This window comes from Sminthopsis crassicaudata, chromosome 4 (genome assembly GCF_048593235.1).
Source record: "Sminthopsis crassicaudata isolate SCR6 chromosome 4, ASM4859323v1, whole genome shotgun sequence".
Classification (NCBI taxonomy): domain Eukaryota; kingdom Metazoa; phylum Chordata; class Mammalia; order Dasyuromorphia; family Dasyuridae; genus Sminthopsis; species Sminthopsis crassicaudata.
Window position 1 is genome coordinate 451,388,977 of NC_133620.1, and position 15,809 is coordinate 451,404,785.

The following is a 15,809-nucleotide window of genomic DNA, read 5'->3' on the forward strand; positions in this document are numbered from 1 at the left end:
GAAGAATCAGAACAATAGGGAAGAACCACAAGAAGAAGAAAAAAAAACTAAAACTAAAAAAAGTGAATTGTCTTGGATCATTGTATTGCTGAGAAGGTCTAAGTCTATTCTAGTAGATCATTACATAATGTTGCTACAATCTTCTGGTTCTGCTCATTCCACTTTGCATCAGTTCATGTAAATCTTTCCAGATTCTTTTGATATCTTCATGCTCATAATTTCTTACAGAACAATAATAATCTATTACATTCATCTACCATAACTTGTTCAGCCATTCCTCAATTGATGGGCATCCCCACAACTTCCAATTCTTTGCCACCACTAAAAGAGCTCCTATAAATATTATTTTACATGTAGATCCTTTTTCCCTTTTTAATGATTTCTTTGAGATACATATCTAGTAGTGGTATTGCTGGATCAAAGGGTATGCACAGTTTTATAGTGCTTTGGGCAATTGCTTTCCAGACTAGTTGGATCAGTTTCAACTACACCAACAATGTATTAGTGTGGTGAAGACAGTTATAGAGATTGAATTTTTTCCATATTTCCCAGAATATTCCTGGGAGATAGGTCATAGGATGACAGATTGAGAGAAAAAATTTGAGGGCTTATCTAGTTCAATCCCCTCTCATTTCATAGATGTGGAAACTAATGCTCAGTTCTTTTCTGGAGCCCAGATTAATTCATTATAATTGCATAGCATATACAATCTTTCTCCTTTTCTTTCTTCTGTCTCTCCCTCCCTCCTTTCTTTCTTCCTTCATTCTTTGTCTCCCTCCTTCCCTTACTGGTGAGGAGAGGGAGGAAGTATTTTTTTCCTGGAGCTCTTTTTGGGCTGGTTCATGAGATCATACATTTAGACCTAGAAAGGACCTTAGATGCTATTTAGTTGAATTCTCATTTTTATAAAGGAAAAATTAAGGTTTAGAGACTATATAGGTATAAAGATATAATCTCTCTACATATGTATCTATATATAGAAAGACTCTAAATCCAAGATCTTCTGCACTGTACAGTTATTCAATCAGTAGAGTTTCTACTATATTAGAGTACTGAAGTAAAAGTAAAGAGTAAGGAACCAGATAGAGGAGAACTAAAAACCCATGTCTCTACCTGCTTAAAACTTAATTTAGTTATGGGAAGGATCAGTATATCAATATGTATGCTAACAAGCTTGGAATGCTTCCAGAAGCACAGAACATCAGAATAAGGAAAGGACCTTAGAGCTCATGCAGTCCAACTCCATCATTGCACAAAGGAGGAAGCTGGAGCTGACACAGTGGAAGTGGCCCACCCAAAATCACTCAATGAATTAGTGGCAGAGCCCAGGTCTCCTGGCCAATGTGCCAAAAGCATAGGATAAAACATGGGGTAAAATTGCTGTAAGATTAAGATGACTTGTAAACCTAAAGCATCATACAAATGCAGGTAGATGGTAATCAGGGAAGGTTTCTGGAAGATAAGACTAGAACCAATTTGATTCATTAAGCATTAATGCAAGTAAATACCTACTGTGCCAAGGCAGCTGATGGTTCAGTGGATAAAGCATCAGGGCCTACAGTCAAGAAAATCTGAATTCAGATCCAGCCTCAGACACTTACTGAGTGATCTTGCCAAGTCATTTAACTCTGTTTGCTGCAATTTCCTTGAATAAGCTGGAGAAGAAAATGACCAACCAATCCAGTATCATTGCCAAGAAATGGGGTTAGGAAGAGTCAGATGTGACTGAAATGATTTAACAATAATAATTAAGCCTGTGTACAATGAACTGAGTTAGATAATTGTCTGTTAAGCACTGTTTGAGTGCTCACTGTATACAGAACTCTGATCTAGATTCTGCAGGAGGGTGGGAAAGGAGATAAGAGAAATCACCATCCTTTAAGAAGCTTACATTCTCCTGAAGGCAGATGGAAGACTGATACCATAGATATTTATGCATAAAACAAAGTAGAGATGATGAAGGAAGAGCCTGTAGGTAAGAATGGCTTCTTAAAAGACTAGGTGAGATGGGAGTGCTTTCAAAGTATGGTCAAATATATAGGTTAGGCCACCATGGAAAGTATGGCATGAGGTGGAGAGGAGGCATATTTCAGGTAAGGGGAGGGGGGAAAAAAGGAAAGCCTAGGGAGTAGATATGTGTTGGGCAGACAGGAAGAAAATCCAAGATCAGGACCTTGGAGCTGTTCAGTACAATCTCCTCCAGATGAGGAAACTGAGGCCCTTTGAGGTTCAATGGCTAAATTCAGTTTGGCCAAACTGGGGCATGAGCAGCTACTGGGTGCTGAGTATCAAGAGAAGACTCGAAGGAGTCTGGAGAGACCAGAGCAGGAGTGTGTCATGGACCCTTTGGCAGCTGGTGAAAACTATAGTTGCCTTCTCAGAGCAATGTCTGTTGCTCTGTATTCATAATTGAAGAGAATACTACATTTCAATGAGAGGTTAATAAAAGAGAATAACAATGAGAGGTTCATGGACCTGCTGAAATCTAGCCACATTCTCCTTGGGGACTGATTCATGCCCAGATTAAGAACTCCCTGCAGATGCTAGATGTGGAGATAAGAGCTGAATTATAAATCTGAAGGGTGGATTCCATTATGGGTTTGGCTCCTAAACTGTTGGGTGACTGCAGGGGAAATCACTTTCCTCGGTAAAGATCCACAGAATAGAAGACAGGAAAAAGATGCTAGATAGGGAGGTGGATGTACATAGGAAAATGCATGATAAATACATGGTTAGATGGGACAATACAGAAAGGGATAGATCAATATGGATGAAGAGATAGAGACAGATAGAAAGAGAAGGATAAATGGATGGATGGATAGAGAAAGGTGATGTAAAAATCCTTCTATTATCTAAAGGTATCTATTTACTATCAATAGACACTATCTAGAAGATGGAAAGATAGTTAAAGATGACAAGGAGAGACAGAGAAAGAGACAAAGAGACAGAGAGACAAAGAATGCAATAATCTGGGGATACTCCTTCATGAGCTTACATTGGAATGGGGGAAGACAATACACAAAGGGGACCATAAAGCTCCTTTCATGCTGAAGCTTCCTTTCCCAGGTCTGTTACCTTGGAGGGTAGGGAGAAGGGTAAGAATTTAGGGATCAAACTCCTATTTTACTGATGAATAAACTGAGGTTCATAGGGGCAAAGTAAATTTGAGCCTCCATTGCCTCCTCCCCTTTGCCTTTCTTCCCACTGAAAGCTGAGACCTTGACAAGACTTTCTTGGGATGAGCAGGGTAAGGGGAGGGAAGGATCTGGTCACAGAGTCCACCGAGGGCCTTTCCACTCAGCCTGCATTGGGCCGGGAGAGTTGATAGGACTGATGAGTAACTGAGCTGTTCAATCATTGCAAGGCAATTAGAGGGAGAGGAGCCCTGGAATCAGCAGAATACTCCACATTCTGTGGATAGAAGACAGAGACTAGAGTTTGGGTGGGGGGAGGGTTACAGAGCCTGGTTCAAAGCAGCCCCACCCCTGAGGTCTTCCCCAGAGGATATGTGTGGAGGTGAGCAAGAGGAGACCCCTTGAAGCTGGTGAGTTGGCCCCTTTCCAGGCTGAGGAGAGGACATTGTGGGGACCAAGTCTGCCCCCATGACCAGGCCCAGAATGAGTGCCCCCTCCCTCTCAAGACTTGCTCTGCTTTGCCCTCATTTCCTTAATCCCACCCTCAGCCCTGTTGTCCAGGAGGAGGTTGTCTGTGTGACAAAGCAGACAAACTTCACTTTGCTTCTGTCAAAAGAAGGCCTGGCAGGGAGGAGACTTAAATCCCTTTTGGGCCATAAATATCTCACCAGATTAGAAATCCCCCCACCACAGAAATACTGACTCAATTGTACTAGAAGAACCATCAGCTGACAAATCGTTTCTCCCCTTATCTCCCCTCCCCATCCTTTAGACTTCTTACTAACTGATCTTACTCTCCTTCCCCATTCCTGCTACATCCCTCCCCCCATGTCCCAGACTCTGGTTCTAAGTAAAGTATGGCATGCACCCAAGGGTGGCAGGAGTGCCAATTGCTATTAGATTGATTTAGTCTAAGGTTTTCTTGGCAAAGAAACTGGAATGGTTTGCCATTTCCTTCTCCAGCTCATTTTACGGATGAAGAAACTGAGTAAAGCAGAGTAAAGTTGACTTGCTCAGGATTACACAGCTAATAAACCAGTCTGAGGCTGAATTCAAACTCTAGAGCTGTGCTATCCACCCAGTTGCCCAATACTTTTTTATCCCTCCCAAACAACTTTAGATCATACACATCCTTAGTTTTTTGATAATGTATTCTGCTTCTCTCCCAAACCCATAGTAGTACTGGCCCTCTCCAATTTGCAGCTCCCACCTCACAGCCTCAGTTTTATCTTCTCCCCCCATAGTACTTCCTGTCCCTGACTTCTGCCCTCTGGATTCCCTAGATCCCTTTCTCTAATTTAATCTTCCAGTTCCTGCTCTTCCTCACAATGTGACCCCTGTTCTCTCCATCCTCCTTCCTTGCTCCCAATCCCCTCACCCAGAATCCTTCTTTTTGGAGAAATCCAACCAAATTAATGTGAATTTTTATCAATCACCACTGAGTAATACATTCAGGGCTGGATGCCTAGACTGGAAAAGGGACATCTTTCTCTATTAGGATATAACAGCAAAGCCTCAGTTCCCTCTTAGAATAAAGAGTTTGGCCTAGAGCTCTGATATTCTAGGATTTTAGGCCCCAATCCCCCTCCTTATTCCACCCCTATCTCTGGCCCAGATTTCACAATGTGCTCCCTGAGGAAGAGTTGGAATACAAACTTCCTGAGGGCAGGAACTATTATATACATCTTTGTGTCTCTAGTGGCTGATACATAGATGCTTAATAAATGATTGTGGATAGATAGATAGATGGATGGATGGATATCTCATCCACACTGAGAGATCTTGCTCTTTGTCTCCACCTGCTCACCAGGGCTTGATCTTTCCCCTTTTCCTCAACTCTCCAAATCCTCAGCTTGGTTTTCCAATCCATTCAAAAGATTTATTCCCCTTGTTAACCGTTTTAAGCCACCTGAATTTCTCTTCCTCCCATGTTTCTGAGTATGAAGACTAGAAGAAAGCCAGGTCATGGGATTCAGAGGGGTAATCTTGTGGAAGGCAAGAAGAGATGGTCAATTAGGGGGATTTTTCACTGGAAAGGGGCACAGGGTAATAAAGGTGTCTTTTGAGGGGCAGCTAGATGGTAGAGTGGATAGAGAACTAGCCCTGAAGTCATGAGGATCTGAGTTCAAATTTGATCTCAGACACTTAGGACTTACTAGCTGTGTGACCCTGAGCAAGTCACTTAATCCCAAGTGTTTCACCCCCTCAAAAAAAGTCTAATTGAAAAAAGCAAAAGACAAAATACAAAACTGAACCAATTACTAGAATAACTAGAGATGAAGGTGTCTCTCTGGTCCCTGATTGTTCTCTCCATTCCTGCCCACAGGAAGCCCAATGTGGTTACGCCATCATCCTCATGGCCCTTTTGTGGTGCACAGAAACCCTGCCCCTGGCCGTCACTGCCTTTTTCCCTCTCATCCTCTTCCCAATGATGGGCATCATGGATGCATCTGAGGTGAGTCTTTCTCCTTATTCCCACCTTTTCCTGCCCATCCATACCCACAAGAGGTGTTTGGGGGAGAGTGGGAGCCTGAGAAAGGGTTGGGTGGTCAACACTATTGGATGAGAAGTAATCAGATACCTTTATATATGAATGGAGCATATGTGTAAAAAAAAAAAAAATTGTGATGTGCATTTCTTTGTTACTGAGAGCTCATAATTATTCCCATTTTTCAAATGACCAAAGTAAGGGTCACCGAGCTGGAGATTTGCCTCAAATCACTCAGCTTGATGACTTACACTGGCATAATACTAAAATTGTACATTTATATTCAGTACAAAGAGTACTGAATTTGGAGGGAGAAGAAAGGATTCTAGGCTCTCGACCCAACTCCCCACCACAAACATATACCACCACCTGCCATTTAATTGCTGTATGATCTTGGGAAAGTCATTTTTGATGAGACCTAGATTTGGGGGTTCCCAGTCAGAGAAGCAAATGAAGGGGTTTGGCTCTCCTCAATCCCCTTAGGATTTGGCACAAGATAGGAAGTTGTGGGAACCCCCTTCTGGCTGTGCAGAGGTCCTTCATAAAGTAATTAAGAACCCAAAAAGCTGGACTGATAAAAAGAAGTTTATTATAGATATTGGGAAGTCAGCCTTTGTTATGTATGAATAGAAAGACTGAATTCTGTACTGGCAAGGTCCTGACAGAGAAGTAAAGTTTCTAGTAGAGAGATCTTCAGATCTAGTAGAGAGGTATAAAGTCTCATTAGGGAAATAAGTGAGAATAAAGAGGAGGTAATGCTGAAAGAGAATATCACTTCAGCAGGCAGAGATTGCTGCTATGTCAGGGATGGCATATTAGGTCCCCTGCAAGGACTGAACCCCAGGTTGTCATTTTTTAATAAGGAAATCTGAGACAGAAGTTTCAATCAAATGAGATTCCCTCCATGCTGTCACTGCCCCCAGGCCCAGATGAGACCACTTACTGGGAATGGTTTTGAGCCAACAATAGAGGTCAATAGAAAACTAGATGTCCTTTAAATGAAATTCAACTAGTCTCACTTTATCTTGGTTCCTTGGGGAGGGTCTCACAGAGGCAGGGTTCAAGGAGAATCTCTCCTTCTGGGAACTTCAAGTGCTTTACCTCATCTATTTATCAGATCTATTAGAATTCAAAGGGGTGCTTTTGACAGGAGTTGTGAATCATAGGTCCTAAATTCTTGAATTGATAATGCATCATCCAGGAGGGGCTGGGAATCAGAAAGGAATAAATCCATCTGAGAGCATTAATTTCTTAAAAGGAGCACAACCCACATCATTCCCCTCTCCAGCAGTTAAAACTTAAATTCATTTAAAAAAAAAAAAGATTTGGTGCAGTGTCCCTTATTTGAGGCAAGGTTGAAAATTTTCTCCAAGGATCTTCAGAGTAGCGGGGTCTTTTCCTTTTGTTCCCCCCTCAAACAGTTACCTCCAGATGCATGTGGGAAAAGGGGCAATGATTTCCTCTTAACTGCTTCAAGCTCACAAGGGTTATAGAGATTTGGGGTGAGGTGAGGCATGAGGTATGGGGGATGGCAGCAGGGCCTCTAAGGGGTGTCCCAGTCAGTTGTCCAGTCAATGTTCTCCAGGCTGAAGGGCAGCTGAGAATCCAAAGTTTGAAGAGAAAACAGATCTCAGGAACAGATTAAAAGTGGGGTGTCATCCAGGGTGGAGATGGTGACATTTAGGGGAATGGGGAAATGAGAATGCTGATGGCCCATCTAACTATCAAAGAGAAGTAGGAGAAAATGCTGAGAGCAAAAGATTTGTAGCCTGGCCTTTTCACTCTTAATTTCCAGGAAAGCTAATTCCCCCTAGGTTTGGGATTAAAGGGTGTGGACTCAGAAATCAGGGGAGGCAGGAGGCCTTGATTTCTAGTCTAGAGAAGAATGCAGTTTAGAAATCTCTTAATTGTCTGTGCTGCTTTTTTTTTTTTATGATAACAGGGGGTTGGTTCCTCAATCTTACCAGAAAAATAAGCAAAGATCCCCACTCTTTATGGGGAGGGGTGGAAAGGGTCAGAGGGAGTGCCAAGTATCACGGTGCCTACCCAGCTTACTGGCCCCTGAGGTGTTCATACTGTCCTGGGATAAAAAGAAAGCAGGGCCAGACCCCGAATCCCTACCAGGGAGCAGGACTCTGGGGAGCTAGGTCAACCCCTGTGGTATTCACTGTGGTGGTGAGAAGGCAGTTCCTGCTGCTTGAATTCAGGACAGAGATTGGGGTCCTCTAAGTCTGGAAGAGATTTTCATTAAAAGGGCACCTTTGTTTCTGAGTGTCTGAAGGCAGAAGTTGCCCTGAGAAGAGAAGAACTGAGAGTCTCAGGTTAGAGAGTTAAAGGGAAACTAATAGGGGTTAGCAGCAGTTTTGGTCTTGGACCCCTGAAAAAAAAGTTGAGGAGGTCCCAGGTCTCATCAGATTGAATTTTTAGCTTTGATCTGGGTGTGTTTCCCTAGCCCCCTTTTGTCTGAGGGTAGAAGTGTTAAAATGCAAAGGAAGCTCCTTTCAAGGTGGTGGAGAGAGATGGGATCCCTTTCAGCTAATCTATTCAGTATTCAAATTGTGAGGTGGAGGCATTTTTCAAGCTAAGTGTGTCTCTGCATTAAAAGAGGGTAATAGGCCCCAAACATCCCAATTCTATAGCTTTTCCTTCTCTTTGGGCGTCCCCAAGAGAGAGAGAGAGATATGACAAAAACTTTAATTTGTCAAGTTGGCAGGAGTTTTCACCACAGATGTCTGTATGGGAAATACTCAGCTGAGTGTAGCAGCTCCAGACAGCCAAGTCCCGGGAGGCTCTCAACTAGCTATAGAAAGGGTAGGTGGTGGCTTAAAAAAAAACAAAACCTAGTGAACAGTAAATCAGAAAGACTAAAATAGAGGCAAGATCAGTCAAACTATTGAGGTGACATAATCAGGAGGAAGTGGAATCTTGATAAGACATTCTGATATCTGATATTGGGCTGGGAGAGGCATTCAGATATTCTAAACCTAAGTTCTTTTATGCTTATCAAGTATTTTGATAAGGAGGCCTGGGAGGTTCAGGTAGAACTGAGAAGCAGGGAAACTGAGGCGGGGCTGAGTCAGAATAATTAGGGAAACTGAGTTAGGACAATAATAAACCAGACTAAAACTATAAAAAAATACAAGGATTTATGGTAAGAACCAGTTTTTCCCTGATAACCCCAGAATTATTAGCATCAAACAGTATTCCTCATTCAGGGAGACACACAAGCCTCCCTGTTCAAATCTCTGCAGTTGGGGGGGGGGCATCTCAGCCAGAGATGGACAGTCTTTAGGTCTGTGGTCATTTGTGCATTAAACTCAGCCTCTATTGAGTAGCAGTGCTCAAGGCAGCCCTGCTGCCCTAAGAGCGGCACCCCATGTCAGGGACTCCAAGAGAGGGAAAAAGTGGGGCTTAGAGTAACTCCACTTGTCCCCTTCTCTCTGGAACAGGAGCTGCTAGTAGGAGACAGATTTCTGAGCAAATTATGCAATTAGAGCAAGACAAGCCACCCCAAACTATTAGAGTCCTGATATCGAAATGCTGAAATAGTAATTAAAGAAGTGGAGCAACAGGAGTGGAGAAACAGATCAGAGAGGCTTCCAGTCCTTGGACAGGTGTCTGATTTTTGGTTGTTTCTAAAGAATAAGGGATTTCAAAGTTAAAACATAACCCACAAATCATAATCCAGTAATTTTTTTTTTCCAATTCAATCTGTACTAATGAAATAGGGGGTAGGTCAGAAGTGTCTAAGAAAAATACAAGTCTTAAAAATAGGTCAATTACTTTAAAAGGCGGGCCTATCTTGAAATCTTTTGCCAAAGCCAAGCCTCTGCCACTGGAGGCTGGAATCCACTATTGAGTGTGGGGGAATTCCACGTGGCCCCCTTATCCCCACTCCATTTCCCAAGAGGCAGGGAGGAAGGGAAGGCACAACCTTCACCCCAGGCTAACTTAGGTGCAAGCAGAGAGCAGTAGGTGAATTGAAGACAAAAGATTCTACCCCCAGCCAACCTTTAGTGGGTTGGGTGTGGGGATATTGGAGCTTTTAGAAAAGTCAGACCCTAATTGGAGATACATGACCCCTTTCAAGTAAGTTAACATTCCCCCCAACAAGTTCTTAAAATCTTACATTCTTAGAAGCAGTGATAGAATTAGAATGTTAACAATAATTCAACCACTTTCCCACTCCCAATGTCAGTCCAAAGAACAGTGATCTTCTAAAGTGGTTAAGGAGTAAAGAGTTCCCACCTGTAAGGTTGTCATGCCGGAGAAACTGAGTTCCCTGGTAGGAACACATATATTCTTCCTGGAAGCTGCGTGGACAGCAGAGAACCCAGATTGGTTCTGAGAGCCCTAAAAAGGTTAAGATTCGTTTTCAGGGTTCCCCGTACAGGCCACCACATGATGAGAGTTAGGTAGCGAGTAACCCTTTTTGGTTCGCCGCAAGGGTCATAGTTAAATGTAGTCTAGTGATGGCACAGAGTCCCCTATAAATGAATTTACAGACCCAAAAACCTAGATTGATAAAGGAGATTTATTATGGAGTTTGAAACTACAGTTAAAGTCTAGTTAGTAAAAGGTGAAAGTAGAATCAAAAGGGCACTGGAAATAGGATTCCAGTGGACAGAGATCCTTGGCAGCCAGGTGTAAGGCTGCCATGTTCGGAACCAATGATCAGAGCAAAGAGAGAGCTCCAGCTTGGCTCTTTTATAATGAGAGATTTAGCCAAAGGGGTCTGTGGGTGGTGTCCCAAGTTGGCTCAGATCTGGGTGGGGGTTGTGAGAGCCCAGATCTCCTATTGGAATTCAAAGGGGCGCTTTTGACAGGAGTTGTGAATCAAAGGTCTTAGCTTCTTGAATTGATAATGCATCAGCCAGGAGGGGCTGGGAATCAGAAAGGAATAAATCCATCTGAAAGGAATAGTTTCTGAAAGGGAGCACAACCCACATCACCAGGAGGGCATTTTTAATGTTCTTCATACTTGAGTTTTCAAGGCTGAGTTTGTATAATAACTTCAAATACCCATAGACTGAAAAAAAAATTCCATCTAGACATTTTGTACTCTAACCCTGAAGTTAGAAGACATCTTAACACTCATATTTCCTGATTCTTGACATCTCAAGTTTATTTGGCCATGGAACTCATTGGGGCTTGAAACTTGCTGATAGAATCTGTACATATTTAGGGAATGAAGGGGTTTAAGCAGGAAGTATCTGGGAGATATTAGGATGGGGAGGGAGAACCAAGGAATATTGAAAATAAAAAGGAGAAAATAATTCATTTGCTTTGATAAATACATAATTCCATATTTACTTTTTTAGAAGGGAGAGTATCACAGCCATTGGTTTTTCTCCTAGAAGTCTTATTCACCAAAGAACATCAAGGTTCCATAAGACATTATCTTAAAAGCTTTTTGGGTGGAACGATGTCATTGGTTCAGGATCATTGGTTTAGTTGCTTTGAAGATCATCTTATTTTATGGATTCTGGACAAAACCCTTCACAATTTGGCAGAAATGTGATTAATGAAGCTAGTCTTTGGCTCTTAGGATCACTGATTAAAGACTTGAGGAGACTTTCAAAGTCATTAGACCCATGCTATCAAACTCAGAAACTGGGACTACCAATGAATATATAAGTATTCCTGTGAGCTGCATATTGGTGTAGTTTTAAAATGTAGTATTATTCATGTGTTGTATTTTTCTTAATTTCTGCTCAATATTTCCCTATTACATTTTAATCTGATGGGGCAGGTGGTCTCAGGACTGGGGGCCATATCTGTCCCACTTCTCCCATTTTACATACGAGACTTAAATAACTAACCTAAGCTCAAACAAGTTGTTTTTCCCCTACAAGGACTGTCTCAAATTGACTTGAAATATAGTGCTAATTCTCTTCAGGAGAGAGAGATCTAAAATAATGATAAATCCAAAAATTATTCATGTTGGCTTTGGGATGTATTATATTTGTTTATTCATCATCTTCATTGTGTCCTTTTTAGCATTCCAATGAGTACATAGAATCATGCTTGGGGCAAGGGGAAACCAGCCTGGTATTTCCCCTTGGATAATGTGTAAATTTGAGGGTCAGACTTATGTTTGAAAGTTTAAAGCTCCTGTGATCCCCAAACCTGTGGTTATCCTGGTATCTGGGGATTGGGAGGAGGAAGAGTCAACCTTTTCTGTGCCTTGAACCCTCTGGCAGCAAACTAGTGAAGTTTATAAGAGCCCTTGTCTGAATTATGTTAAGTAATACAAAATATACAAGATTATATAAGAAGCCAGTTAGATTGAAATACTGCTGTCGACATGTTAAAATACAAATTCTTGGCTAAAAAGTCCTTACTAAGAATGTGGGCCGGAAATGGTATTCTCCTTTGCCTCCCACTCTCCTCTCTCTCTCTCTCTCTCTCTCTCTCTCTCTCTCTCTCTCTCTCTCTCTCTCGCTCCCTTTCTTTCTTTTTATCTCTCTCTCTTTTTTTTTTCTCTCCTGGGGATTTGACATCAGGTTTGCATCGAGTACTTGAAAGACACCAACATCCTCTTCATCGGGGGCCTCCTGATGGCCATTGCTGTCGAAAAATGGAACCTACACAAGCGCATCGCTCTCCGTGTCCTCCTCACCATTGGTGTGAGACCAGCATTGTGAGTCCAGAAGGATTCCACATCCCAGGACGAGGAGCAGGATCTGGGCAGTTAACATGAGGGATTGAGGTGGGGAGGGTGGACAGGAGTCAAGGGATCATTCCCTGGTCTCCATGTGTTTTTGAAAGAGGTGGGGGGGGTAATGAATAGGGGGCTAAATCTGAAGACTTAGGGTCAAATACTACCTCAACATATCACTGCAAATCACCCCAATCTCTTCATCTACCAACATTTGCAGAAATTTGGGATGTGAGGTAGAGAGGACAGAGAGATATTAAATGTCAGTGCTTACCCAGGAAGATGCTCACCTTACTTTTAAAGGAAAGGTGATTTTGTTGTTCAGTTGTGCCTGATTTTGTGTGACTCCATTGGGGTTGTTTTGGGCCAATATACTGGAATGGTTTAACATTCCCTTCTCCAGCTCATTTGACAAATGAGGAAACTGAGGCAAATAGGGTGAAGTGACTTGCCCAGCATCATATAACTAATAAGTGTCTGAGACTAGATTTGAACTCATAAAGAGGAATCTTCCTGATATGAAGACTAATGCTCTATCCACTGCATCACCTAGCTTCCCTGATGCAATAGGCACTGAACATTTATTGAATTGAACTAGTTCTAGTCTCATCTGTTCCCTTTTCTTCCTAGAGACTGACTTTATATATACACGTATACACACAGACACACACGTATGTATATATACATACACATACATAAAAGAGTAGCTATTTTTTGGCAGTTCTACAGAGATGTTCTCGGGCTGTCAGGGAGACAGGGAGAGCTGTTATCCTTTGCAGGGAGGGATTGAAAGCCATTCTGGGAGCTCTAAGATGTGAAAAGAATCTCAGTACTTGTAGGGGGTGAATACTTCAGGGTAAGAGCAGACAGTGAGACCTCCGGACTTTCTTTCCTTTGTTGGATGTTGGGGAGATAAGATATGCTTGAGGATGGTTTTGTGACCTGATCATGGGACTCCCACACACAACTTATCCCCACAGGGAATGAGCAATGATGAGAACTACGGGGTCACTACTATTTTAGTCCAGATTACTGGGATGGGGCTGGGCTTGCCCTGGGCTTCTGTTCTCTAAAGATGGGGAGGGACCCAAGCCATCTAACTCCCGTGCTTCTCCTTAGACTGCTCCTGGGCTTCATGATCGTGACAGCATTCCTCTCCATGTGGATCAGCAACACTGCCACCACGGCCATGATGGTGCCCATTGCCCATGCCGTCCTGGAGCAGCTGCACAAATCCCCAGAGCAGAAGGATATGGAGGCAGGCAGCAACAACATGGCATTTGAGCTGCAGGAGCCTGATGGCACCATCATTACAAAAGAAACACCTAGGCTGGGTGAGAAGGGCTGGGGGAGCCTTGAACAGGGGCCCCCCTTCCTAAATACCAGAGGAAGACTTCCCAAGGCCATCCAAGAGAAGGGCAGCTGGTGTGACCCTTGGGAAAAGGAGGGGGGGCAAAGGGCAGTGCCCTGAGTTGGTAGGGGGATGGGAGATGGGAGACCTGCAACCCAGACCCAGTCTGGCATTTTGAAACTTTTTACTATCAGGTTGGACTCTGGTTCTCTGAGGTCTAACCTGTTTCCACATCTGTGACTCCAAGGTCATTCTATCAAGTCTTCCCCAGGCATTCTGAACCCAAAATAGGACTCTCTCTGAGTCTCCCTTGGCTTATCTGTTGGGGCAGCAAAGGAAAAGGAGACTTTCTCCTCCCATGAGATTCACTAGCCAACACCCTCCATCAGGCCCTGTGTGGCAGGAGGAGGATGAAATGACCAACGTTCAGGCTTCTGAGCATATCGATTAATTAAGCAATGTCTGCCAAGTGCCGAACAAAGTGGGACCAGACCTCCTCTGCTTAGGTAGAGAGAGATGGTATTTTATACATTAAAGGCAATCAAATAATGCTAATTATTTAAAAGAAAACCATACACAGGGCAAGATTCAAACAACCCAAAGTCTTCTCCTGATTTCTCACTGAATTAAGTTTTGTCAACAGGGAGGAAGTTGGATTAAATCCATAACTGAAAGAGAATAGAGTTAGCTGGAATTGAGTCACAAGATAGGGTCGGTATGATTTACTCACTTCCCATAATTAACCACTTGCTGTCTTAATTCTCTCAGTTTCCTCACTGAAGAGGCAGCCGTCGATTTCTGAACAGATCTCAAACCAATTTGTCCCCCTTCCCCTTGAAAAGGCCAATTGGGCCCATTCTCTCTGCCCCAAGCTGGAAGATTTAGCTCTTTTTAGCAACCCCATTATTGTAAAACTGAGGAAACCGAGGTTCAGAAAAACAGGTCACCTCTCTTTCCCTCCCATCTCAGCCACCCTGACCCCCTTCCTTCTCCTCCGTCCCACAGACAGCAGTCCTATCCCACCAGCAGTGGCAGCAGAAAATGAGCAGAAGAAGATGCAGCAGCTCAGATTCTCCCAAGGCATGAGCCTTTGTGTCTGCTATGCTGCCAGCATTGGGGGCATAGCCACACTGACCGGCACCACTCCCAACTTAGTGTTACAGGGACAAATCAACTCGTGAGTAGGGGCCCCCCAGCACCATCCCTTCCAGGCCAGCTGTCTCTTGTGCTAGGGTGTCCTCCTGGGGCCAATAATGCTAATCGGAGGGCAGGCCTTTCCGTGTCCTATGACCAAGCCTCCCAGCCCTATGGTACACAGTGTTCTGGGTTCTCAGGTCCCTCCCAGCTCTGATATTCAATTTCTTTGTTCCAAGGTCCTTTCCACCTTAAGATTTAGTGTTCCAAGTTCAAGTGTCTCTTCTATCTTTGATGATCATCACTCTATCTCCCAACACCCTCCCAGCTCTGATAATCAGCATTCTCTGTCTAAGGTCCTTTCCACTCCCAATACTCCCACCCATTCTCTGTCTAGTATGTTATAGATTTTATGCTCTAAGATCCTTTCCAACCCTGAAAAATGAGGGAATTGGACTAGATCATGGGTGCTTCCTTTTTTTATTCTAATAGTATTTAATTTTTCCAAATATATGTAAAGATAATTTTCAGTATTCATTTTTTGTAAGATTTTTAAGTTCCAAATTTGTTTTCTCCATCTGATCCTTACCTCCCCGAGACAGCAAATAATCTGTTGTAGAATATGCATATATGATTATTTTTAACATATTCCATATTAGTCATGTTGAAAGAAAAAGCAGTAGAAAAGAATAAAAAAACAAACAAAAAAAAATGAAAATGTTCTATTTCAATCAACATTCAGTCTCCATAGTTCTCTCTCTGGATGTGAATGGCATTTTCTATCCCAAGTCTACTGGAATTGTCTTGAATCACCTCACTATTGAAAAGAGCCAAGTCCATCCCAGATAATCATCAAATAATCTTGTTACTGTGTACAATGTTCTCTTGGTTCTATTCACGTCACTCAGCACCAGTTCATGTAAGTCTTTTCAGCTTTTTCTGAAATCAGCCTGCTCATCATTTTTTATAGAACAATGATATCCCATTAATTCATATAACTTCTTCATCCATTCCTCAATTGATGAGCATCCACTCCATTTC

At 42.8% G+C, this 15,809-nt stretch overlaps 1 protein-coding gene across 1 annotated transcript in view; it reads left to right on the forward strand.

Moving 5' to 3' along the window:
- Nucleotides 1–15,809, forward strand: part of SLC13A2 (solute carrier family 13 member 2) — a 48,878-nt gene that overhangs the window by 13,142 nt on the left and 19,927 nt on the right. The window contains exons 2-5 of the mRNA XM_074263694.1: nt 5,461–5,589; nt 12,129–12,265; nt 13,403–13,617; nt 14,640–14,811. Coding sequence (XP_074119795.1) covers nt 5,461–5,589; nt 12,129–12,265; nt 13,403–13,617; nt 14,640–14,811 — 653 coding nt within the window. The remainder of the gene's footprint in view (nt 1–5,460; nt 5,590–12,128; nt 12,266–13,402; nt 13,618–14,639; nt 14,812–15,809) is intronic.